This window comes from Takifugu flavidus, chromosome 5, assembly GCF_003711565.1.
Source record: "Takifugu flavidus isolate HTHZ2018 chromosome 5, ASM371156v2, whole genome shotgun sequence".
Classification (NCBI taxonomy): Eukaryota; Metazoa; Chordata; class Actinopteri; order Tetraodontiformes; family Tetraodontidae; genus Takifugu; species Takifugu flavidus.
In genome coordinates, this window is record NC_079524.1 from 16,114,980 (window position 1) to 16,142,580 (window position 27,601).

A 27,601-nucleotide genomic window follows, 5' to 3' on the forward strand; every position below is an offset into this window, starting at 1 on the left:
AATGAAATACGGGCTGATACAGTAAACCATCTGTCAAAGCTTTTGCGGTTTGTTTAAAAACACAACACCAGAGCACTTAAAGGTTCGAGACAACCTCCTTTTCATTGGCACCACTATGAATATGCCTATTCTGAGGGTGATCCTTTCATTTTCCGGCCAAAGGGAGTCAGTCACAGTGTGTTTGTGCCACTGACTGCAGCCCAGCCAGCACTGAGAGGCAGGAGGAAGTGGAACGAGGAGCTGACAGACAGCCCCTGATACTGCACTTCCACCACAAGCCAATCCCCAGCAAACCCTAGCGCTGACAGCCAGGATGTAGCACTCATCCACAGGCCACAGCCGGGCGCTGGGGCCCAGGAAAAGGAGCGCCGGCAGTAGCGTGATGGTGGGGTTGGGGGCCGGTGGTTTGGGTGGCACGCACCGCTTTAAGAGGAACACGGCCGTAAGCAGAATCCACAGAGAGCGCAGCCTGCCAACGGTGTGTCCAATTCTTGGCCGCGAGCGCATGTGGGCACGTTACGTGCACACACAAGTACTTTCATGCAGGAATGTAAAAAGGAGCAAAGCAAAGCTGCAAATAATAAGACGCCACGAGATAAACATTCTGTATTAAGAAGCTGTGAAAGCACAGACCTGAAGGTCTTTCCACGCCACAAACACCCCGAACGTGGCACTTATCCTGAAACCAGAACTTCTGGAGTGTAAAAGCGAGACCGTCCAACATAGACATAACAGATGACGGTGGATTTTTACAGACGGAGCACTTTTCCTGACAGCACGAGACATTTGAAACATCCATCGAAGAAAATTCCCTGGAATTTGTTGCGGGACCAGCGCCTTGGACGAGCCCACGTCTGCAGATCAATAAATAACGCCGGGCTGAGTCGGCGCTGTGCTGAAGAGCGGCGGCGGGGGCGATGGAGGTGGAGGGGGCCGACGGTGACCCCGGCCGCACGCTGCGAGAGGGCTCCGCTCAGAGCCAGAGCCGTCTCTCCAGCTGGGATCACAACATCATGTTTGAGCTCTGGTTTCAGAGAACAGCTCCGGACCGGCGAGGCCGGGCCTGCAGGGCTGGGGCGGGCGGGCGGACACCCTGAGGGGGCTCAGCCGGCTCATCCCCTCTCGGGAGGCGTCAGCGACACCGTAAAGGACAAAGAAGAAGCGGGGGCTGCCTCCGAACTCTGCGGCACATTTTTCTAAACGCTGAGCTTCAATCCTCAATTTATGACGGCTATTTCTGCCCGGTTGGGCTCTCCGCTGACCGACCCCCAGAGGCAGATTCTCCGCATAAACAGAGCGAGGGAAGAAAAAAAACTGTGCAACGTTATCAACCGGTGGAGAAAATGTAGATGCATGGAGCAAACAGACGCAGCCTTCACCTGCAGCGACACATTTTTCTTACGGAGGCAACAGAATGGAAAGCCGAAGCCGCCGACTCACGCTCGCACAAAAAGCGCTGTGAGAAATCTTTATCTTTTATCTCCTTATCCATCCATTTCATAGACACCAGATCATTTCGCTGGAGTTGTGGAATTCCCCAAGAAGACATATCGTGGCAGCTTTCAGGGAAATTAATATCCAGCAGGCAGGAGGAGAAAAGGTAAATGGAGAGGAGGAAGGAGGGGTTTATAGCTGGGGGGTGGGGGGCTGAGGGCTATCAGCAGTGCCGTGGGGTACCTGATAAGAAGAAGTCTCTTCTGCTTTCGGGAGGCCTCCTCACCATCCTTTAACTTCTTAGTCCTGTTTTGTCATTCTTTACATTTTTAAAATGTAAATGTAATTTTTTTCTCCTATGATGGAACCAAGAAGCCGTTGTCTAACCCATCCACATTCCGGTTGTGAGAGCTTCAATGTTGTCAAGCCGCCGTTTGAACATGTGACCGAGGAACTTACGTTGTCAGAGCAGACATTAATCAAAGAGATTGACGTGAAACTGGCAGAACCTGACAAAAATGGAGGAACATGCAGAGTGGGGGCGTGACTAAATTAGGTCCCCGTACAGTATGCGGAAGGAGGCTCCGGTTCGGAGTAGCAATCAAGTCATTTAAAAGCCCCTAGGGGGAAGGGGGGGTGTTTAAAAAGGAATAAAACAATCAAAGAGGTGATTTCCCAGACACGGGTCAGATGTTCAGGGTTGGATCAATGGCGGCAGTTTCATGCACAGTCACAGCTGTGGTGCAACCATCCTGGGGGACACTGTCAGGTCCCGGATGGACACTTGTCTTCTCCACACTCCCCCTCCTGTCATCACAGAGGCACTGCAGATTGCCTTACAGCACTTTCACCAAGCCCCCGTCATGCCTGCCTCACTCCCACATCTCCACTCTCCCATCAGGAACGTCCAAATATTTCCCCTCGCTGCTTTTTGAAGCTTCCATGGGTCACGGGACCTCGTGCACAAATCATGCTGGCCCTGCTGAGGGGGGAAGGGGTGGGCGAGAGAGGACAGGAATGAGTAAGAAACACAGAAACTCAATCTGCACTGTTTTCCTGCGGGGTTGTTTTTCCTCGCCAAGGCAGCCATCACTGATCAGCTGCTTCCAAACAGCCAGTTTAAGAAGCTCTCGCTGTGGATGGAGGCCCTGGCAGCTGATTTTGACCATATTCCCCAGCTGCACCACAGGGAAAAGGGAGGGAGAGTAAATTCTGAGCCTGACAGCCTGCAGTGGTTTAACATGGGGGTGGGACCCACATACATAGTTCTGGGTTTATGTTGATGGATGGATCACCAAATCCATCTCATTGTTTGCAGTAAAACATAGATGTTAGATTTTACACTTGCATAGTGCTGAATTATGATCTACTGGGGAAGTGAGCTGACACATACTAGCTACCTTTTCTGGAGCTATTTTTCAGACGTGAGCGTGTTAGGAAAAAAAAAAAGAATCCCACGTGTGTGTGCACAGCAGGTTCAATACTTCTGTTGCACCACATCTGTTCCACTTTAACATGTTTATCTTACGGTTGCAGTCACCAGATATGTTACAGCACGGAGAATCTGAGTAAATATCCCGTTTTTGACCACAGAGGGTGTGCGCTGAATGATGACATCATTCCTTCCTGGTTGGTACGAATACATGCACTGATAGTCAGACATATTTGCATTCTCAGTTAATTACACGTTACAGTTGAGTTTTGGATTCTCCAGATTCTTTTTTCTGCTGTAGAGGAAGTGCCATCCTGTGACAAACTGTCTCATAATAAAGGGACAAAGGTTTGAATTTGAATAAAAATGCAGCGGTTTACAGAAGTGCTCAAATAGCATGTTTTTCAGAAGCTGTTAAAATCTAACACAGAATTAAGCAATTAATAATAATGAATATGAAGAAAATATTGATATAATCCCAGAGGTGCTCCAAAAATGTAATCTGTATAATTTTTCGCTATTATTTAAGCATTATTGCAATGTTTTAGCTTTAAAACACTCACACTCACTCACTCACACACACACACACACACACCACACACACACACACATACACATACATATTCCAAAAGCTTCATTACCGCCTCTGTCTTCAAAAAGTAAATCAGAATTGTCTCTCTTTGCTGTTTCGTTGTAAATGCCACCAATGTAAAATATGGAATCTGTTCGTTATTTAAAGAAAAAAGCAAAGAGGGAGGGCAGGGTGGGCTTTGTGGGGGCTTTCCCTCCTGCCTACCAGCTCAGGGCGAGAAGAGATGCTGGGCAGGAATCTGGAAGTGCTGGTTAAAGTAATCACATTGGTTTCACTGCATCTGAAGGGCAGTCTAACAGACTTCCAAAGAGTTGAATGAGTAAATAAAATGCCCCAGGGGACTCCCACTGGAGAAGGATTACCACAAGGGTGCGCGCACAAAAGGATCTGATGCCCCACAACCCTAATGTGAGCCACGGACAAAGGCCTGGTGTTGGACCTCGACCAGAGAACTGGCAAACTTTATTAATCTCATAGATTGAGCCTCCTCGTCTGATCCACGGAGACCAGCTTTTCCAGGAGAAATGTGCCTCCGAGATGCCGGCCAGCCTCTGCTGGTTTCGAAGCAAATTCTGAGATACTGAAGATGTGCAAATCCGCGTCACGGGGTGGACCACGTGACATACGACTCGCAGGCTCACACGGCTGATGATGCCGGGCCTGGAGGGGACTAAAGTCCGTGCCATTTTGTGGCCCCGGCCCTATTCTTCCCTCTTTTCTGGGCCTGACACAAATAAAAGGATTAACAGCCCCCATTTCCGTCAGACCCTCCATTCAAGACAAAGCTTCGACCAGCTTAGTGTCACACTTAATGATAAAAGTGCAAATCACTGTCAGTCACTTTGGGCTGGAATACCGGTATTTGGGGACTAATCTCATTTGATGAAGATTAAAGGGACGAGCACAAAAGACAAAGAAATGTCTTTCGCGGCATTTGTTGGAAAAATCTGTGCTGCCGATTCAGAAACGTGAGGTGTGCTGCTGAGCTGTAGCCTCTCCGGCACAGAGTGAACATGAGGCAGTCGAAGGAGCTTAAAGACAAAGGCGGAAAGGAAGCAAGTGCTGCTGTACACACACACACACACACACACACACTATGCACGCACATGTACACACGCAGCCTTCCCCCTCAAACAACCCGGCTGCACGCAGACAAACAGCAGGCTCTGCCCGTTGCCGTGTAAGGCTAGAATGTGTGATGCGAGTGTGACAGTAAGCCTTGGGCACACAACAGTCTGAATGCAGCACTTGCCACTATGATGCCAGTCCTCTCGAGCGTATCTGCGAAAAGCCTATGTGTTGGAAAAACATTCCAGAGTGGGATCACATATACACAGTTGGGACCAGCGGCGAGAGACCGAGCCAGCAGCAGAGGCCGAGCCTCGATTCCTCATGCCCGTTCGACTCTTTGAAAGCGTAGCCGCAAATTGCCCCGAAAGGTTGAAAACTCCGGCGCTAGCGTTGGAAATGCTTCGGGTTGAAATCTGCGAAATCTTCGAAATCGACCTAAATGCATTTGCTCGGCTGTTTCTGGGCTGCCCGATTCTTTCAAAGACAGCTGTTCCTGCGCTGCAACAGAATGGAGCCAGAATCTAATCTTTAAATTGCATTTAATGGTTTATGGTAGCAATCCTGCTTTGTTATGAGAGGCTGTCACGCTGTGAAAATAAACATGTAGGCCTGTAGACTTGAAGCCATTAATAAAAACCGCCGTTGTGCTTTCCATCCACCTTCGCTGATTAGCATTACCGACTGAGTGACATGTCCCACTGGCTGCCTAACAGCCAGCTTTAGCAGATGAGGTTAAATTGTGGCTACCAACAAATTGCATGCTTGAGTTCCTCTGCAGCACTCTGCTATCATCCAGTGTAATGTGATCACGCGGGGCAGATCCCTGTGCAGCTCCGTCTCCTCCCCTGTGCTACGACTCCCCCAGTGCAAAGCTCCTCAGACCTCTTTCCGCTTCCCACTCCTCCCATCTGGCTCCTAATGTGTCGGTGAGCATGGCTGAGCCTCTGCAGCATCCTTCGCACGCCGTGTCCAAATGGCTGCAAATTGTAAATGGCGACCATCCGAGCAGTGGGCTGATTTTATTGAATAAGGGTAATTCTGAGGTGTAGCTCTAACGGGCCTTTTAAGCGGGGTGAGTATGTTGGGAGGGGAGGCAGTTAGCAGAGCGTCGGATGACAGATGATGCATCCGTGTAAGCTTCGGGGACAGGCCAAGTTGTGTTGACATAAAACCCAACACTTCCTTACGGAGGGAAGCGCGTTGCCGAGCGCTAAAAATCTCAGCAAGCTGAAGCAATATTATCCGGCTTAGTGTTTCTAACATTAGATTTGTCTCTCTGTTGAGGTCCTCCTTTATTTACCCAGGAGCGGTGGCTAAAGATGCGTTTTTAGCCTTTTAAGGGAGGATTGTAAAAAGCGAGCACGCGGTCTACAGTCCACAGAGGAGCGTGCACTCGCAGGTCGGCGCTGAAGATGCTCTTTAATTAACTGCAAAACTACCCAGCTGGGTTGACAACACAAAGCACATCCTATTTTTCTTTCGCCCGTATCGTTTTTATTTTTGCGGCGCGCACATGAGCGTGGACAGAGCAGCGGGCCACGTGGGAGTGAGCAAAACCCGCGCGCATTCTCGGAGCTCGCGGAGAAAGCCAGCCGTCAGCATCTATCGGCTGCACACCGCCGCGTCCCGAGCACGGCTAATTAAAAAACAACAGTTTCACAGGAGGGCACTCCAAACTGTTTTTAAAAAGCAGCTCTCAGCACACCGCGGGATCGTCCAGTGTGCACCAGAGGCTAAGACGTAGCTTTCCCCGCCTCGTTGCTGCCCGTTTGACCTAAATTTCATTTTGCTTATGGCAGGACAAACATAAAATGTGTTACAAAAAAAGGAGGGGGGGGGGGGGGGAGGGGGGGTCGTGCATTTATTCAAAAATATTTTGCAAGACAGTAAAAGTTTATAGAGCATGTGAAAATGCTTTATTACATCAGCAGGACGCAAAAGGAGGCGGCGTGTTGAGGAATAGAGTTACTTTTGTGGACGGGGCCTGTGGCAGTTTCTAACTAGGCAGTCCATTACGGGGGTGTTGTCCAACACTCCGGTCAGTGATGGGCCTTATTACGTGGCTGCACTTCAAAGCCTCTGCTCAGTTAGGGGAGAGGTCTCCCCAGGGAAAAGATCTCCCTCGTTCTAATGATGTATAATTGACCTCGGAACACCGCGCCGCTCTCTGGAGGTGCTGTAATTTCCCTCCACCTTTTACACGCCGCTCGTTGGAGCTTGTTCCTTTTTTTACGACTGTGGCTGCCATCCAAATCACACCTCTGTTTGCTTTGATTTTCCTCAAACCCACTCTGCAATATTCCTCAAAATCTCAGAATAAATCAATTTCTATTTATTTCTCTGTCCCCCGATTGAAACCCTCTTCCTGTTTTTTTTTAAATCGGTAAGGGAAAAAAATGGTTTCAAACCCCTGTTTCACATTTAATCTGCAAAAAGAAACTGCTCAACATTGATCAGACATTAAGTTTAATTCTAGCTACTACAGAAGTGCACTGGATGGAGCAAAATGTCTTCATCAGTTTCAATAAGAGAGTAGACTATTGTTTCCCTCACCTGTACTTAAATGTGCCAAAATAAATCAATGAATTAATACTTGCCAATTTCTTGATTTATTACAGCAAGTGAGAGCTGATTACAGGGCATGAAACAGTTGTTGCTGCAATGTAATTAGCAATGGCGTCCATCCTCCGTAAAGCAGAGCCCTCCTCACAGTCCAGAGTAGTTTGTGGGCTGACAAATGCATCTTAAATGGGTGTCATAAAAGTCAAAAAGGTGCCAATTACAACCTTAAGTATCTCTCATGCAAATGGAATAAACAAGAATAAAATGAGACGGTTGCTTGATGGAAGGGCCCTCCAGGTAGTTTTAACCTGGGAGGAGAGGAAAAAGGAAAATAAAAGAGGAGGAGGAGGAGGAGGAGGAGGAGGAGGAGGGTGAGAGCTTAAAACGTGCGATGATTAACAGAGTGAGAGAGCCAGACGTCGCCCAGCAGGTTGTTGCTTTTGGCTGCGATGATCTGAATAGCTACACAAGATCGATGAAATGCATCAAACATTGCTCCAAAAGTTAAAAAAAAATCATCAGAGCCGCTCCGATATTCCTGCTCTCACACACCAGCACACGTTGAGCAGAGAAAACCAGCACAAAAAGATGTGGGCCGATGGGAGCGTCACGGCTCAGGGGTGGCTGGTATCCCCGAGTTACTGCTATGAATTTCTTCCCATTGTTATCCCACCGACTACACAGCGCGGCGTGAAAGGCACACACGACAATACGTGTAACTCTTTGTTGTTTTCGGGGGATCTAGCAGAGAGTCATAATGTGGCGTAATCTACGTGGAATTGTTGAAAAAGGCGCAGCACAAAAAGCTGAAAATTCAGTGACAAGCATGAAAAGCTGCCATGCAGGCGAGCAGAAGGAGAGGGGAACTCGGGGGCCTCGCCGGCCAAAAGCATCCTTCTCCCTTCATCCGAGTTCATGGAATTATTCCCTAATTCCATTAACTCCAAGATCATGTCATAATCTACATCTGGACTGGACAAACTCGTTTGGAATACACGACAAACCTCTGCTGTTGACATAACATTTGTATTACTGTCACGTTTGAAGAACCTATTTTTAAATACCCACCAGGCACGAGTTACATTATCCATAATTATAACAATTGTAATAATAATAATAATAATAATAATAATGGGCGTTAAAATTTTACATTAATTTGTAGGTGCCGGTATTGTTAATAAATAGTGGATGTGAGTTCCGTGAGAGAACTAGTTTTTTTTTTTACTTCGACATTTTTAATTGTGCAATTGAACATTAATATTTTTATTTGTGTGTATGTGGGACGTTTGTAAGTTTTGGCTCACTCAGCACTAGTGAGTTTTTTTTTTAAATTAATTATTTTAATTTTTGAATAAACTGACGCTTTAGCGATTTTAGCATGCAGGGATTTTTACCCTCAATTACAAAAAGAAATCTAAAAAAGAAAAACAACGAAAGCGCAGATTTCTCATCGAATGGGCAAATTAAAATAAAATGTCCAATAAAACTGCGCGGGAATCAAATAAACAGCGTTTTAATCGATCAGAAAATACAAAAACGACGCACTTGTTTTATATTTCGAAAAAGAGTATTTTAAACCTGACGAGCTCCTATTTATAATCCAAAAAAATTCAAAATGAGACAAAAAAAAAAAAAAGGCCTAAAATTCAACGAAACGGGTCTAAAGTAGCGGAGGATGAAATACACACGACCGAAAATCAAATATGACCGAAAAAACATGTATGACGGCGGGCGGGAACATTAAAAAGGCGCCTGTCGGCCCGAGTTTCATTATGTATAAATAAGAAAAAGGATAGAGAGATAGATAGATAGATAGATAGATAGATAGATAGATAGATAGATAGATAGATAGATAGATAGATAGATAGATAGATAGATAGATAGATAGATAGATAGATAGATAGATTTAGATTCCTCCTCTCTTCCATTTCTTTCATATTTTTGAGGGAGATTAGTTCAATAACAAAGACAAATGACACATTATTCTCCACCTCCGCCCGGCTGTGCCTCCTCCGGCCGGACGCAGCCGCCCGCCGGGCCACAGCAGCAAGAGCCAGCGCGCATCATCCAACCCGAGCCGCAAAAAAGAGGCTGAGAGAAGCGTCGCTTACTGTTGGTAGTCGTGTTTGCAGTAGAGCTTCCTCTCTCGGAAGTAGCAGCTGGTGGTGAGAGGCTGCTGACACACCGTGCACTGCAAACACTCCTCGTGCCACGACGAGTCGTTGACCCGCATCAAGAAGCGGTCGGAGATGGGGCGCTGGCATCCTTCACACACGGACGGATGGTGACAGTCGCTGCCTGAAAGAGCACATGAGGCCTTTAGCGTGTGGATAAAAGCTCGTGAATGGTGTGCGTGGGGATTCACGCGTGTGTGCAGCCCGTATCGGAGTGGATACATTATATTTTCGTTCTGAGGCCTGCAGTCATCCAGCCGTTCCACGCGTAATCTGTGCGGCAATATGATTTTTTTTTTTAGCTTTTTTTGACTGGCGCTTCCAGGACAGACACGGCGGTGACACCCAGGCAGAAAAAAACACCTTCGGCTCATGTGATGTCCACCCCCGGAGAACACTGATTATTCCCGAAGAGGAGAGGGAATCTCACCGAGCATGACTCCCAGCGTGGCCTGTCCAGAGCGCAGAGGATGGTCTTCGAGTTTTATGCCGTCCAGCATGATGCTCGTCTGGGGCTGATGTCCCGCGGAGAGGCGCTCCTGTGAAACCGGACCTGTTGCAACGTCCACAAGAGCAGAGTCAGTCTGGACAGGAGAATGCAGACCCCGCTGACATGCTCAATGTGAGTTTTAATGCGAACGAAAAGCCAAGACCTGCTGTGGAGTCTCTGTAGCCCCGCGGCTGCAGCACGCAGAGGGGGTGGGGGGGTGTGTGTGGGGGGGAGAAAATAAAGAACTCAGCTGAAACACATGCAAAAAGTGTTGATGAGAGCGAGAGTTACAGTACAAACAGAGTCTAGACGAAGCGCCGTGGTGTCAGAGACGATGAGCAAATAAGAAAAGTGCCTCAGCAGTCACCTGTTAGGACCAGAACTCAGAGGAAGCTTCGCGTCCACAAGCCGACCGGAGAGTTCTCTGCACGGGCGGCGGGCTCGGTTCGTGGGGAGAGGGGGGGAAAAGGAGAGTCGGACAACTAATCCTGCAGAGGGAATACACGGGAGAATATCTGGAAGTAGCTCAAGTGGATGTTCCGGCAGTGAGTCGGCTGGCTGCTTGTGTCCCAGTCGCTGCAAAAGTCTGAAGATTGGAGCGAGTGGATCCTCCCACCGCATGCATGGCTGCACTTTTTTACACCCCCATTCACCGCCATTGGGATACTATTGGAGCAGAATCCAGTCCAATAACCAGCCAGAGCTGCCACACAAACAACAACAACAATAACCGGGATTAATTATTTATTTCATATTTCCTGAGAGCTTCTTTTTTTTCTGAGCCCCCCCCCCCCCCCCCCCCAAAAAAAAAAAAAAATAGCAGCGATTTTTACAGCAACGTTCTAAATAAAAATATTAAAACTGTGGGGAAAAAAACACTCGAACAATCACCAATAATGATAATAATTAAAATAACGATTATCGCTTTTCAAAAATTTACCACTATCTCCCATTATTAGTATTATTATTAGTAATAGTATTATTGTTATTACTGTTCCGTTCCCTCACTAATAAAGACAGAGGAGTAGCTCAGCTATTTTGACTCCTCACGTTTATTCCTTATTATTATTATTATTATATTATTATTATTATTATTATTACTACATCTGCTTATACACCCTTTATGACTGATGTCACATTAGAGTAAAAATCACCAAACTTATAGCAGCTACAGGCCGATAATCACGGAAAATCAAACGTGTGAGGGAATTTCTTAAATTTAAAGGTAAAACCTCTGTTCATCCTCAATACATGGATGGATTTTTACTTGTAACGCTCTAGAATCAATATTAACAATATGATAATAGTGAGGATAATAATAATAGTAGCAATAAGAAGAACATGATGATGATGATGATGATGATGATGATGGTGGTGGTGGTGGTGGTGGTGGTGGTGGAAGACTCGGTCCTTGGAGCAGTGTTTACCTTGGGTCTGGAGGCCCGTTATGACGCGTCACGGCGGTGACCTGTAGCCCAGTTTGATGGAACAGAGAGCGGATTGTTGGTGTCGCCCTCTGCTGGTCACCGTGAGAACAGCCCCAGTTATCTCAAACATGCAAGAAATGATGATTTTCGATTCACTTCAATCACAACAGAGCAGAAATCACAATAGACATTTTTCATTATGTTTTCCGCGCTCAGAGACAGAACCTTAATATGCCCAGGAATCCATATGTGCCACTCATCCACCCATGTCTTTTTCCCTTTTATTTACTTCTATCAGCATGAGGTCATTTTCTTGCGCCTCATCCGAAATTGGATTATCTGACCCCTAAACTGAGCTCTGTCACGACCTAATCAATAGGTTTTAGAAACATATCGAGTGCTCACATGGGTAAATGAGATCATCAAACATGTATTCAATAAATCCATAAATCGACTTTTGGCTGCTGCTGCGTTTAATGACCCCCCACTCCACCCCCCGTTCACCTTCCATCGTGCAGCAGGTGTGCTGCAGGAAGCGGATCCGGCGCAAAGTTCACTTAAACGGGGGGAACTGTTGCGTGCACCGGGATGGAAAGAGCTCCGGGATAACTAGTGCCTGGTGGAGCAATGGCGCTTGTGAATATTCGACCTGACATTTAATCGGAATTGTTCAATTGCGACTTTTAAAGTAATCCGATTTGCGCGGATTTTACTGTGCATATTTATTGTTTCCACTTCTGCTTTAAATACAAGTAGTGGTTTGAGTTACCCCCTGTGTGTGTGGTGTGTGTATGCTTATGTGTGTGTGTGTGTGTGTGTGTGTGTGTTTAATTAACTCGTTTTATGTCCTCTTCCTCTTTTTAATAAGCAAGAAATTGAAAAAGTAGTGGTTCTGTACGCGCAATGGCCAGATTGCTGTTACTGAGTTCTGGTTCTGGTTCTCCCGTGAGCCCAGAAATGGTGGGATCTGCCGGCGACCTTCGCTGCGCGCCCACGGTGAAAGGAAGCTCCGGACCGACCGATTCTTTTCCCTCTGAACGAGCCCAGGAAGCGCAGAGGACGGACGCAGAGACGCCCTGAAGGTTTGCAATAACTTATTTCATTTGCTTCTGCCGACTCCTGAATTCTGAGGCTTTTCCCCCCCATTCAGATTATGATTTTGTTCGCTGCTGTGATAACAAATGCGGGGCCCCACCGGCCTTGAGGGGCCTCGAGCAGTTTTTAATTTAAAACCGTTTGATTTTATTTTTTTTACACACCTCCTGAAACCTCGAATTTACGCGGCCTCGATGCGCCAATTCACAAATTCACGCGAAGATAAAGAGATCAATTTGCATCCTTCTCTACATTTCATCTTTTATCCGCCTCAACAATGTCGCACTAAAGACATCCAAAAATAATACTGCAGGATGATCCAAACTCTCGGGGGATTAGAAGAACCGACCAGATTTGTTTGTTTTGATTTATTGGATATTTTTTTCCCACTGAAAATTTCTGGTGCGTCAGAACTTTAACATAAAATGAAAGTGAAATTATTTACTTCTGTTTGTCGAGTTGGCTGAAGTGGAACAAAAATGGAGTCTAATTGAAGTAAAATCGCCTTAATCCTGGAATAAAGGATGATGGTGATTCTACAAATCACACGCGCAGTTACAGCCCGAGTGTGATGTGATGCTGAACAACAATTCTTTTTATCATTGAAAAACGTCACCCAGCATATTTGCAAAGATTAAGGCCGCAGAAATCCGCCGTTAGCTGCTGCCGCTGCATCGCAGTCGGGACCTGTTTCAGTTCCCATTAACACTATTTCGCTTTATTTTGCTCCTGACAGAAACGGAGTAACATTTGTAAACTGTAAAACATTTAATGTATCCACACGCGCGCGCGCACACCCGTGCACAAGCGCGCACACACGATATATAGAAATAACAACACTGCCCCCTGCTGGACAGAATGGGGACATGCAACCGGGCTTTCCAGAAATTATTCATTTCGTTTGTTTAATGAATTTCCCACCACGCTTAAAGAATAAATATATTTTATTTATTATACTGTATTTCAGGAGACAGTGAAAAACATTTTAAGTTTACGTATCTCGTGAAAAAGATTGTATTGTTTTCTATTTAATAGAGAAAAGTTTTTGAAAAACGAGCTGTTAATTCATAGTCTGCACTGACTACGATATTATTTTAACTACAATCTTTTAAATGATAGAAACAAGGTTTTTTTTTTAGCTTTAGTCATCCCTTGACGGTGTTTCTGAGTTATTGTGATTCACCATTTTACTGTTTTATTGTTTAAAGTTCTTGAGAACACAAAGCGTCTTTAGAGATCATGAGCCGATGTTCAAAAATATCGTAAGAATGTTCTAGAATCTCATTTATTTTTGTGGCTTTCTCCATAAACATCTCGAATTATGGTGGGTTTTGAAGTTTTAAACAAGGTGAATTGAGAAAAAAAAAAGTATAAATTTCATCCTTCACGTTTATATGACTTTAAATACATTTCAAGCGGGTGTTTTCCTCTATTTGTTTCCAGTTTGGGTTATTTTAAAGTCTCGTAAACTGAAACATATCTTTTCTTCATTGCATCATGTCACAATAAAAGAAAGCAAAATGAAAGTGCATGGTTCTTTTTTCCGCTGGATTAGGAACTATTAAAAAAAAAGTGGTTCAAACTCGGGTCACAAATGTGAGCAGATGCCACACGATGAGCTGCAGGGAGACTGAAATCGGTCTGGTCTCTAACGTGCACGGGGCTCGGCCCTTTTCTCCTGCCGCGCGTCACACTTGAGCCAAACGTGCAGGAGAGGCTGAGCTGTTGCGACACATGAGGAACGGCTTACTGCTCAGTCATTTTAAAATAAATCTACCCAAATGTTTCCAGCAGTCACACACCCAGCGGGCCCAAACTCAAAAATAGCATCTAAATATCTTCTTTATCATCACCAGCTATTGCTAATGAAGCAGCTCCCCTTTGATTAAACGTTTAAAAAGACCTAATAAAGTTTTTTTTTTGCCATTTTATTTCCTGAACCTATTTTTATTTTGAAAAAAGAGGAAAATCGTGAAAATATCATTTCTGAGCCGACTAACAATTCCAACATAATATATCCAATAATAGTGACACAGTTAATAGCTTCTCCACTCAAACCAGTTGAATTTTCTTGATTTTTACACTTGAGACAGATTTAGAGTGAATTCCAGGTATTTTGATGTCATGTACCAGAGTGTGTTCATCACGAAGCCTTTTTTTAGACATGTATTTTTAAAAAATAAGCAGCAAAAAAAACTTCCTGTGACCACGAACGACTTTAGGACGTGTGTCATTAACAACGGCGGCCTCCTCCACCCGCATAAACCCGCACAAACCCCCGGGGCTGCTGGGTAAACTGAACACGAAGGCTGCTTCTCGCATCAACCCCCAAACCCACCCCCCCACCCCCCCAAAAAATCAATCTCGGCGAGGAACCGTGGCGGACGAAGCAGCTAACGCATCCACATAACCACACATCTGTATATGTGTGATTCCTTTTCTCTGCAGCAATAAAGACGAGCCGGAGCGCGCTGAATGGACGCGTGCGTGATTGCCATTAACAGGCTGCACTTCAGAGAAGAAGGTAGAGATCCAGCAGATGTTGTGCAGCTGGGTGGATCTGGTAGTGAAGATCCAGACAGCATCTGTCACGGCGGAACGTTTCTAATCTGTCCTGAACATTAGGCAGAGAGCACTAAAACCCCTCGCTGGCCACATGTGCTGCCCAGTTCACCACAGGCCCTGCACGCTGGAATCAACAATATATTTATATATATAGGTTTTTATCAAGGGGGGGGGTTGTAGCTCCTTCGAAACTTTCCTCCTGGAAGTGGCAGAGAGAGCTGCAGGTTAGCTTATTAAGGCAGGAGCGCCCGAGGCCAGGGAGCCGAGCTTTGAACTGGGGGTCCAACAGAGCTCAGGAGGGTCAAAGCATCACGGACCTTCTCTTCAAAACAAACCCCCCCAAAAAAAGGAAAAGCCCCGGAGTGAAAGGCGACGCGACGGCAAACACGGCATGTCTTCCTCGCGTTAGTGGGCTCCGATCCCGATGGCTGCCGCTGGTGGAGGCTTCCCAGATAAACACGCGCTTTAGGAACCGTGGGAATAGCTGCGAGCTGACCTAGATGCTCTCAAGATATTTCCCTTCCTGGGTTCATGCACCTAGTTACCAGTTGGTCAACCTTGCAACACCCCCCCCCCCCCCACCCCATGAACTGTCTCTGTCCTCCCTCTGAGGTTTGAAAGAAAAGAAAAGCTAATCCTCCGGGGAGCGCGCTGACTAACAAGAAAACTGCTGGCCTGAATCTCTCAGAAGTACGGTGTTTTCCCACTGGACCACTTTCAGCTTAATAAACATCTTAACTAGCCAGCGGCCTCATGGGAGCTGCTGGGAGAGCCGGGGCAGCCGGAGCTCAGGAGCTGGCCATTTATTGCATCCAGGTGGCTGTTAAAAACTGCTGGCCGGCCCTAAATGTCCAATAAAATACATGTGGCACCTAAAGGGGTGGACGGGGTCAGTGCACCTGTCTGTGGACCAAAGCTGTGCACGCTGCCGCCTGGACAATCACTCCGTGTCGCACTCTTGGGACCCGGTACCAGCTTGTTTAGGGCGGCGTTTCCGAACGGCCCCATCAGACACGTGGACCTCGACCCCCCGGAGGAAGCACATAAAGAGGAGACAGAACCAGCAGGTTCTACGGATGTGATCTGGACCTTTAGTCTGGGGTGAAGGTCTCAGAGCTGTCGGCGGGGGCCTGGGTGCTTCTGAGCGGAGAGCAAAGCCGCCACGGCGTTCCGCCCCAGCGTTCCGCCCCAGCGTTCCGCCACAGCTCTTCTGGATAAAACGGTTGCAGCAGAATCAGGAATCAGGATTATTGGTGGCGAGGATGAAAATTCCAAGATTCCGACCATAAAGTGTAAAAACCTCTGACAATCTGCAAGGTGAAATCCATCCATCCATCCATCCATCCATCCATCCATCCATCCATCCATCCATCCATCCATCCATCATCCATCCATCCATCCATCCATCACCCGTCCGTCTGTCTGTCCGTCATCCATCCATCCATCCATCCATCCATCCATCCACCCGTCCGTCCGTCCGTCCATCCATCCATCCATCCATCCATCACCGTCCGTCTGTCCGTCCGTCCGTCATCCATCCATCCATCCATCCATCCATCCATCCATCCATCCATCCATCCATCCATCCATCACCCGTCCGTCTGTCCGTCCGTCCGTCATCCATCCATCCATCCATCCATCCATCCATCCATCCATCCATCCATCCATCCATCCATCCATCCATCCATCCATCCATCCATTACCTGTCCGTCTGTCCGTCCGTCCGTCATCCATCCATCATCTATCTATCCATCCGTCCATCCGTCCATCCGTCATCCATCCATCCATCCATCCATCCATCCATCCATCCATCCATCCATCCATCCATCCATCACCCGTCCGTCTGTCCGTCCGTCCGTCATCCATCCATCCTCCATCCATCCATCCATCCATCCATCCATCCATTACCTGTCCGTCTGTCCGTCCGTCCGTCATCCATCCATCCATCCATCCATCCATCCATCCATCCATCCATCCATCCATCCATCCATCCATCCATTACCTGTCCGTCTGTCCGTCCGTCCGTCATCCATCCATCATCTATCTATCCATCCGTCCATCCGTCATCCATCCATCCATCCATCATCATCATCCATCCATCCATCCATCCATCCATCCATCATCCATCATCCATCCATCATCCATCCGTCCGTCCGTCTGTCCATCCGTCCATCATCCATCCATCCATCCCATCCATCCATCCATCCATCCATCCATCCATCCATCCATCCATCCATCCATCATCCATCCATCCATCCATCCATCCATCCATCCATCCATCCATCCATCCATCCATCCACATAATCAGGTAAATCAACACAATTATAATCAGAACTGTAATCTCAGATTATCTCAGATTACTGGTTATGACCAGGGTAAGTGGTCACTACTGCCTCATCCATGGCTGCAACATGAACACAACTACCCCCCTGGAGGGGGCAGCCCCTTTTTTCTGCCCTTTCCTAACATTTTAAATTCCCCCACCGTTGTCTTAGAGATCAAAGCTTCCTGACCTTCGAGATCAATGGGAGCGAGGATTCCGAGAAAATGGGGGTGTTTCCCAAAACTCGTGCGCGATCTCTTCCTGTTTGTTTGGAAGTGGCGGGCATGTGTGAGAACAGTGGCAGCAGCCATCTGGCCCGGTCGCTGTCCCCCCGCCATACCTAATTGTCCTGCAGCCTTCAGCAGAGTCCTGGACGGCGAATTGTTGCTTTGATCTGACTTGAAAGAAGTTAATTGATTTCTGTGTTACAGAGGAAGGAAAAAAAAGAGATGCTTGCTGCTCATTTGACAGCATAGGCAGAAACATCTTAGGGAGGGGCCGAAGAGAGAGATCACCTCACACCCGCCTCCAGTCCTGCTCAATTACAGTAATTTGACTCACATGGAGTGGCCGAGGCCGACGGGGGAGGGGCCGAGTGTGTGTGTGGGGGGGTCCCCTCCTATGGGAGATCACTCATCTTATCTCCGAATGAGGTAAGAACGGACAAATTTGATGAGTGGCTCCCCCCGGAGTGCTGCCTGGGGATTGCGGAGGTGGCGGCGTGACGGAGACCACGCGCTGGAGCCGTCCGCCTTCTGCTGACGTCATGCATCAAATGGCGGGACGCACGCGGCGCCGCGGCCCAGTAACGCGCTGGAACGCCGGGTTTTAGCTCCCATATTTCCATTTGAATTAAGGAAAATCCACAGCAGAGTTTCATTTCATCAGGGTTTCACTTTAGCAGGAGTCCAAATTGAGAATTTACCAGTTGGAGGATTCCCAAAACCACAAAGGAACGAGGCTTTTCCCACCACCCTGACGTGGTGGCAGCGACGTCTGCTCGCGGTTTGTTGTTGTCATGCAGACGAAGAGTCAGACGCGGCTTTCCTTCTCCTGTCAGTGTGATTTGCAGCCCCACCTGCCAGAGCGTCCAGGCCTGGTCTGGAGCTGCTCTGACAGGCTTCCTGCCTTCACTCCCTCACCTCTGGCTGTCTCTGGTCGCTGCAGCTCGGGGGGGAAACGGCGCTGTCAGGGGGAGAGTGGCGGGCTAAGCCTGTCTTAACGCAGCACCTCAAACCACCTCATAAATACTGGCTTCCTTTTCCAATTTCCAAGCAGCCCATCTACCTCTGTCTACATGCTTCCACGCTGCTCCACGTCATGTGCTGGGGTGTGAGTTTAAAAATGACCCTGGGACATCTGGCTGGCTTACAGAGGGCGGGGCTTTGATGTGCCGCTTGTGCACTTTAGTTCACTTCGACCTTAAATCCACCGTGCAACACAGCCATCGTGAGTTGGCTCCGAGTCATTTCCTTCCTTCCAGATCCCCGATTCTTTTACTCGCCCTTTAAATCCGTATTTTTTACCGTACTTTTAAAATAGCAGTCTAGGTCATATATGCTTAGTAGCAACTTCAAGGTCAAATGAAGGTGGGACAGAAACCTTAAAATGTCGCACGTGTGTTCGGAAAAAGTGCCAAAATGAAAAGTAATCTTTAACTTTTTAATTTAAATCTTATAATGATGCTTAAAATATACAGTATGCACAAGAATGTAAGTATAGTTAGTAAGTTTTGAGTGTAAAAACCATCAAGGTCATACTAAAGGTAAGTTTATTTGAAGTATTTTGGAATAAAAAGCTCTTTTGGATGATGAAGATGCTAATTTATTCTTTCTTTAGCCTTTAAAAACTTTAGAGGGTTAGAAAAAAAGTCCTTTGTGACTTCCAAAAGTTCCGTCTGGAATCACCCCGGTTTTCCGTATCAGAAATCGAAGAGCTGGGAAAAGTGAAAGCAGGTGGGCAGCATTAGACGGGCGATGCTGGGCCGGGCCCATGGCGGACTGGTTCTGATTGCTCTGTGCCCATCTGGAAGGGTTGAGTTTGCTGCTTCCGTTACCATAAAGCCAGCGGATCGGTTCATCCCAAAACATCCAAGCCATCATTTATACAGCGATGGAACGACAGCTTCGGGTCCATGTCTGACTCTTCCGGGCCAATCAGAACCGTACTGGAACTACACGTGATCATTTTCAGCGTTGGCCTGAAGTATAACAATCACAACAATACAGTAAATCCCCCCCATTTTCCTCCAACGTGACTCTGATCAGTGGGAAACGGAACCAACCAGGGTCAAAGTCAGGACACCAACGGTCAACCGAGTTCCCCTCATCAGGTTCACTGAAAACACAACAGAGTGGAACTTCTATGAGCACTCTTAAAAATATGAATAAGAGTGTTCCTGAATGCATCACACGGTGAAATAAGAATGACAGTGTACCTGAATGCCTCATGCATTGAAATAAGAATGACAGTGTACCTGAATGCCTCATGCATTGAAATAAGAATGACAGTGTACCTGAATGCATCATGCATTGAAATAAGAATGACAGTGTACCTGAATGCATCATGCATTGAAATAAGAATGACAGTGTACCTGAATGCATCATGCATTGAAACAAGAATGACAGTGTACCTGAATGCATCATGCATTGAAACAAGAATGACAGTGTACCTGAATGCATCATGCATTGAAACAAGAATGCTAGTGTACCTGAATGCATCATGCATTGAAACAAGAATGCTAGTGTACCTGTATGCATCATGCATTGAAATAAGAATGAGACACTGAATGCACCACACCTGAGGACAAAGTGACACATATAAAACCAAAATTCCAAAAAGTAAACTTAATTCCACTCAGGAAACTTTGCTAAATGAGTTTTTATTGCACCAGAGTTGTCCAATAAACTGATGCTGATGGGACAGAGAGGCCAAATAAATATTTCTAAGACTAAAATGTTCCTCTGTTCCGCTTCAATCCTTAATCTCAATGGGAGGAACTCGCTTACATGAAGGATGAAGCACAAGAAATAACATAACGCAGTCATTCTTCTTTCCGCACGCCAGTCAAAGGTGAAACGGTGCAGGACGAAGTCCCGGGTTTCGTGTGTGGATCCGCAGTGCGAACGTGCACGTTGGGACCGGGTGCAGCAGGGAGGAGCGCCGCTGCTGCAGCCTGTCGCTGTGCTCCAGGGCAGCACTGATCGGAGCGTCGCTCTCATGCAGGAGCATGAAAGCTTTTCCCTCCGCACGAGATTCCTCCCTCCAGCAGTTGGCTCCAAGCCCTGATTGATGGATGTCACCTGTCCAATGCTCCATCTATCACCTGGAATTAGCACCAGCAAACTACTGAAGCGATCAATTATAGCATCGGTAATAAATCCACCTGCTAAAAGTTAGAGAAAAACTATAAAAATCCATTTAATTAGAGACAAATAAGACATGTGGGCAGAGTTCGTCCTGGCAGCACAGAGGCAGCAGGGTGTGGTGTAGTCAGAGGGAAAAGCCCTTTAATAAATAAAGGTTTACTGTATTTTTGATGCATGGCAGAAAATGTGGTTTTTGCACATGAAAATGCAATTAAATGCTGAGCAGAACACCAGTCAGAACGATTTCAAGCACCCAAAAGTCGTTCTTGAGCAAAGCTGTTGGAGAATTCTGCTGGTTTAAAGGGAAAGAGGCTCATCTTAAGATGTAATTTCCTGCCCTCGCATGTCCACACCTGCCAAACCGAGTCTGCACTTCTGCCGTCTTCTGTCCCTCCTGCTTTTCTGGTTTCCTCAAGTGTCTCATCCTCCCCGTAAGTGGGTTTGTTCCTAATTTGGTCGAAAGGCTCCGTGACTTTGGCTAATTGCACTGTCATGTGAGTCTAATTTTTCTTGTTTTTGTTAATCACACTCTCGCACACTCACTGTAATTGTGAATAGATGACTTACAGGTGAGTCCAACTCCCTCCACACTTGTACAACATGTATCTACATATATAATAATGTTATGTGAGAGATCCTGGTTATTTTTGAAGCATCAGAATCCTTAAAATGTTTTATATTCCACTCTAAACTGTGGACATTTAAGATAGAAACAACTCCAGTAAATAATACTGATTAGTCTTAGTCTTTACAGTGTGTGCCCTTCTGTCCCGCGACACCTGCCGACTGACACGTGTGGGTGTCTGGGCTCCAACGCCTCGGCGCTCTGCTCGCTCTCGCCGCTCATGATGAACTCTGTGATGGTAAACAAGCGTCAGAAGCTCCCGACTTTGTACAGGTTGTGCGTCTGGCTGTCAGCGCGGCCCTGATGGGCCTGATCTCAGGCACAGGGGGGAACAGTAATTAACTCGACACGTCTCAGACAACAGGCAGACAGGCCTGTGTGACACATACCTGAGTGACTTGAGACGCAACACACTTAAAAAAAAAAATGAGGCTTTGAACTTTAATGTGCACATTGGAGACATTTGTGGAATTATGTAGGTTCTGCCGCTCGTGTTTCCCTCGGGGGGGGGGCATTAGTCAGCAATGCTTCGCTCTGTGCTGAAGTTATAATGGAACTGGGGAGGAAAAAACACACAAAAAATTAACAACCTACATTGAGTAAAAATAGAGAGAAGAAACCAAACAATCACAACGATTTGAAATGTTATAGAGTCGCCATCTTCCTCTCACAAACACTGAAATCTGACATTGAACATTGACAAATTTACATAGTTTTACTCAGCGAGGCCTTTCTATGATGCTACAGATGGTGTCAGTGTCAGGAGGGGATGATTTTCACCTCCTGGGATCATGAAGTGTCACTTTTGCTGACCTCTGGAGCTGAGTAGGAGCTTCATCTGGCCAACAGACTGACTGCAGAGCAGTTTCTACTCATCTATTTCCTATGAATGTTTTGGATCTTTCTCTTCTGATGTAGCCTCATAAAAATAGCATTAATTGTTTGCAAAAAGAGGAAATATGAAAACAATGAGAAGCTGAATTTTGGCTTGAAGACAAATACAGTTCATGACCTTTACTAGGTTATTTGACAAACACTCCCTCTGCTGGCAGATCATGCACATTACACGCAGTGGAATTTTATATTCACACACACACACACACACACACACACACACACATCTCATTAAAGTCCTCTGAATTTTCAGAGCAGAGAGAGACATTTAAATGCTTAATGACATTCCAGTGAGCTTGGAATTTACACCATTGAGTGGCAGCGTTAAAGCCACCGGATGGATGTGAGTAGCCATTAAAATGTTATTACACTGCAGTTTGCTGCGGATACCATGGACACCGCTTCATTTTTCCCATTCACAAAATGTTATGGAAGCATCAAAAGACAAACGATCAAGACAGTTCCAAAGAATACGTTTCTGTTTGATTGTATTTTAATATTAAACAATAAATAATTAATTATCATTGATTAACTATTAATCCGAACATTGCTATGTAATTTGGAAATCACAAAATCAGACCATGCTTATTTATTCATTTTCGGGAACGGAAGGTGCAGTACTGGGCTGCAACACTTGATGTCGCTGTGTGATCAGCGAAATAAGTTTGCGGCAGATGCTACAGTTTCCCAAACTGTGCTCTCCCCATTAAACTACCTGCAGTCCAGATCCACAGGAGAAGATGCTGCAAGTTACCCAAAACCTGTCACATATCACAAGCCAACACACACACACACACACACAAATCAGGCTCAACATCTGGCATACTAACTAAACAACCCTGCGTGGATGTGTGTGAGTGTGTGCGCGTGTGTGTATGATGGATGGGGGAATGGGGTGTTATCAGGGAGAGCATGTATCAATGTCTGCCACTTTTACACACAGGCTGACAGGACAGTGACACACTGGAACATGGGCGGCAGTCACCTAAACGAGCCCAGCTTCATTTCCTGTTCCCGCTCCACTGCCAAAAATATGTGACATGTTGTCTTCATTAATTCCACCTCTATTTGGAGCTCTTTCTCTCTCTCTCTCTCTCACACACACACACACACACACACACACACACACACGCACACTGTCCGTCCATACAGGAGCTCAAACATACACACTCGCAGAACTTCAAACAAAAAGTGAAAAGCTATCATACAAATGATGTGAAAATTCTGTCACACACACACACACACACACACACACACACACACACACACACACACACACACATGCACACACACAAACGTACACACATTATTCCTGCAGTCCTTCTGAAAACCATTAGCCAGCCGTGGACATTTTTCAGCAGAGCAAACTACATAAAGATGTCACTTTAAATTGGTTAGTAATTAACACTTTAAGAGACACAAATTAGATATGCGTGGCTAAAAGCAATTATAATATCTGCAAGTTTTGTGAGTCATTTGGGAAATGTAAAGAATGCCTAATTGCTGGAACCAACATCGTCTGAGACGCCGTTTAAGTGATGCCTGCTAGGACACAGTCGCAGCCACAACACCGGCTCTGATTACCACAGTTTTCCTCAATTACACGTGCAAGTATAGGACGATTCTCTTATGTTAAAAGGATTCTTTAAAAAAAAAAAATGGCTTCAAGAGTCAAATGTGGCCATCTGAAGTCATTGCTGGAGGAAGCTCTTATCAGATCAGTGCAGAGATGCTGAAGTTTTGCCCCCATGTTCTCTCGTGTGACCTGAGGTTTGCGTGGTAAAAAAAGGAGATTTAAGGAATAAAAGTCGGTTTTTGGATCAACATTTACCGGCTGCTGAGAACCCGACAACGTCAGTCACAGTCCTGAGAATAAAAACAGACCAGTGAAACGTCATTGTCGTTATTTGGAGCTCCTGAGTTGGTCAGTTGGAGGCTCCGGCTGGGGTCTAATCAGCTCAAAAATCACGCTCTTCTTTTTCCATCCAACACTGGGCTGCTGCGTTTGTGCGGCTCACTGAAATAACCAGTATTTTTTTTTTTTTAGCGCCTCGTTCCTGCCAAAAAAAGGGAAAACAAAACCATCACTTTCTCCAGGAAACTCTTCCTGCTGTCCAGTGTGTCAGTGGGAAATGTCAGCATCTGGATTTCCATCCCTTGTTCTGCACATATCGCTGTGAAGCCATAATAAGAGGGGAGAGAAGTAAAAATAACACAATGGTGAGGGATGTTTCCACTTGGAAACTAATTATCAAGCTAAGCTGTGACTTCATCCTCATCAGCCTGGCCCCGCCATTAATCTTGTGCTGTCGTCCACTTCACTAAATCCTGTGTGTTACACTATCTCACATTTACTTCATCAGCTCCAGCACGGCTGTAATTAATGATTTCTCATGCCCCCTTTCCCTTCCCTTCCCCGGCTCAGCTCACCATGTGTCCTGCTAATCACGCTCTCAGAAAAAAAAAGAGAAGGGAATGAGGAGAGGAGAGGAAGAAACAAGACAAGAGCATATAGGAGGAGCAGCCAGCCTGGAAAACACACACAGGCGCACACGCGCAGGCCATTACCGCTGACAATGAGCCTCATTCAGATGACCATATGACAAGACGGTGACTCCGTGTGTGATTTGGATGGTGTGTGACAGAAGACAGAGGCAGAGTGCAGAACAGACACCCGGTTTGATGAGGGAGTGTTTGCTCTGTAACACATCTCAAACCCAACAGCACCTGTTCTCTCACAGTGCTCTGTCACTTCCTGGCAGTTCTGATACCGAGATACCATGCTAATGAGAGAGAGGGGGGGGGTTGTCACTCTCTTTAAAGTGCACGCACACACCCACATCCACACACTCACACACACACACACAAAGGATGGTTTCCTGGAGTTATTTTTTGATTACATGTTGCATTACAGTCAGCTCGGTGCATCTTCTTACGCTTTCTCTGAAGTCTACATCGCCGAGCATCGTCCGATTAAACGGATTTTTCCCGCCGCGTTTTAAATTCCTCTCGGCCGCTCATGGGGTCAAAAGGTCATGAGGCTAATAAGCGTCCATTGCGACTTATCGTTTTTAAACTTGAACCAAAAAAAGTGGCGTTTGAGGGCAGACGGCCACTTCAATTGCCAGATTTTCTCTTTGCCAAACGAGCCTTTAGTTTAGAAAGGTTCTTTAAGGAGCGATGAGGTTCTCGCTGGAGCTGGAGAGCAGAACGAGCTCCCCGATGGTCCTCAGCACACTCAGACGTGAGCCCGACTTGTTTTTATTGAAGAATCTGGACATAAAAGCTAAGTGGTTTGGACCAGGAGACGGACCTTTTAAGAGCACACGGCTGCCTCTCTGCTGCCACGCTTTTATTCAATTGGGGGGTGGGGACGGGATGAGGCGGGGGGGTTCGTGGAGCCACCAGTGCCTCTCTGTCTCAGACACTTAATTACAACCTCAAGACCGTTTGCTTTGCATTCTGGGCCACTGGCGTCTGCTGCAGCGGAGCGTTACAAACTCTACTCACTTCCTTCTCAATCTCTGCCCGGGATTTGATCGTAATGCCCATTAAATTGACTTGCTGCATCTGAAATCAAGAGCGTGAAGAGGAGGGTTGGGGTGGGGGGGGGGGGGGGGGGGGGAGAAGGGGAACACATACAGAAGAAACATGGCGGTTAGGCTCACGGCTAAGCAGGCATGCTTAAAATCTTTAATCCTCCCGCTCTCGTGGCGTCAATACAAACACGACCACGGTGACAACCACAGCCAGCCGACCGCCTGGTCTGCACTGAGCCAGCTTTGGCTGACTGCACAAATTCATCAGTCAGCCGGGAAGAATGGGAGGGAAAGGTTACTAATGACTGGATTTTCTGAATAATGGACGAATGTCGGGATCAGAGTGGGATTCATAATCCACAACAGGCCGCACGAGAGTTGTGCCAATTTGGAAATCTTAATATTTCCCTTACCACTAACATAAATCACTTTAATAAGTTTAGCAATAAACATTAATGGTAGTTCATCCAAAAGTGCCTATTAATTAAAAAGGATTGATTCGCTGATTTGGGGATATTGTTCAGAATAAGCAGGTTATAGAACAAATAAGTCTTTTTTTTATTAAGAAAAGAAGAAGATAATAATCAGTGTTTACCTGTTCCTGGACACGGAATAAATTCTGAGACACAATGAAGGGAACGTCATCCAGGGCTGCGAAAGGAAGTGACATCAGAGGTCAATCAGAGCGGCGGTGACACAAAACATTCATTTCATAACGCTCATAAACCAACAGCTGGGGGGGGGAAAGGGAGTTTATCTGCTTGGAATGTGAATATTTAGACCCCTGCAGCAGCAACAGCAGCTCCTCTGCCTTAGGGCGGGACTATTTCCCGAGAGCGTCCACACTCATGTTCTCGCCGACCTGCACCTCCAGCCACGAGCTTCAATTCCTTTGAACGGACAACTCATCTGTCCAGTCTCATTTCTACCATTTTGCCTGCTGGGGTGTGTGTGTGGGGGGGTCCAGTCCAAGAGTCATTTTCTTTATAAGCAATATTCTTAATCTTTTGCACGACAACAGCAAATGTGGCTTATAAAAGAGGGTAACGATGAACATTGCCAGTCGCCCCCACAGCCCGCAGCCGCCCCTCCTTCCATCCATGGATGAGGAGATGAAAGGCCCCTTTATTCCCTGTTGTATTGAGCCTCTCCACTCTCTCCTCCAGCCCAGCCCTGCTCCAACCCCGTCCCTCTTTAATTACTCTTGATTATTCCTGATTCTGTCTTGTTGGAAAGATGTTCACCTCGGAAACAAAGGCGACGCTCACGCTAAGCGCAGAAAGGCAGAAAGACGTAAGACAAAACATCCACCAGATATTAAATTTGCATGAAAATAAGACACACTGTTAAGCTGGCAAAAAAAGTGGATTGAAATGAGGACTTGCCAAGAGCGTGGTGGTATAATTAGCATTTGACCAAACAAACGAGCTTCAACAAAGCTATAATTAAGCAGGCCTGTAATTAAGCGTGTGCCCTTTATCATAATGATTGTGGTTAAAATGGTGTGATGGCTGCATGTTGATTATTAACGTTGCAACCTCGTGCTGCATGCAGCCGGCACTGGAATCAAGGTGTCACGACTGTCATCCCAGAGAGCAGCCCTTTGTTTATAAAATACATTAGGGGCCAAATTAACACAGGGTGACAGGGGACACAAAGCCCCTGACTGGCTGGCTACAGGAAAAGGAGCAGCTTCTTAAAAACCCTCCAAACTTTTGATTCCAAAAGCAGCCACAACACATCCAAAGCTTTGGCTTCCAACTGGTGTCGAACCCACAGTCACTCAGGCTAACAGCACAAAGGAACTTTTAAATACACTGTGGAGGTGGAACTAGGAACCCTCATTTCATTGCTATAGAATAATGAACTATCCAGTGGTTTCACAATTATTTGCAATACAATGGGAGTAATAGTTATACTGCTGTCGAGTTCAAATTGCTCTTTTAACTCCTGCTGTATAATTATTCACACCAGCGTCAACGTCAGCAGTCTTGAGAGTAAAGAAGCCTT

At 46.4% G+C, this 27,601-nt stretch overlaps 2 protein-coding genes across 8 annotated transcripts in view; both read right to left on the minus strand.

Moving 5' to 3' along the window:
- Positions 1-10,395, minus strand: part of lmx1bb (LIM homeobox transcription factor 1, beta b) — a 42,434-nt gene extending 32,039 nt beyond the window's left edge. The window contains exons 1-4 of one of the 4 annotated variants that reach the window (XM_057033649.1): positions 10,123-10,395; positions 9,919-9,946; positions 9,696-9,818; positions 9,203-9,389 (exon numbers count right to left, since the gene is read on the minus strand). In XM_057033649.1, coding sequence (XP_056889629.1) covers positions 9,203-9,389; positions 9,696-9,765 — 257 coding nt within the window. In that variant the 5' untranslated portion in view covers positions 9,766-9,818; positions 9,919-9,946; positions 10,123-10,395. Of the gene's footprint in view, positions 1-9,202; positions 9,390-9,695; positions 9,819-9,918; positions 10,006-10,046 lie in introns of all 4 variants that reach the window. The other 3 variants (XM_057033652.1, XM_057033651.1, XM_057033650.1) reach the window with 3 other exon arrangements.
- Positions 10,396-20,030: 9,635 nt separating this feature from the next.
- Positions 20,031-27,601, minus strand: part of mvb12bb (multivesicular body subunit 12Bb) — a 32,137-nt gene continuing 24,566 nt past the window's right edge. For 2 of the 4 annotated variants that reach the window (XM_057033877.1, XM_057033878.1), the window contains 3 exons: positions 26,187-26,242; positions 25,563-25,622; positions 20,031-21,714 (listed from right to left, as the gene is read on the minus strand). In XM_057033877.1, the coding sequence (XP_056889857.1) occupies positions 21,673-21,714; positions 25,563-25,622; positions 26,187-26,242 (158 nt within the window). In that variant the 3' untranslated portion in view covers positions 20,031-21,672. The remainder of the gene's footprint in view (positions 21,715-25,562; positions 25,623-26,186; positions 26,243-27,601) is intronic. The other 2 variants (XM_057033879.1, XM_057033881.1) reach the window with 2 other exon arrangements.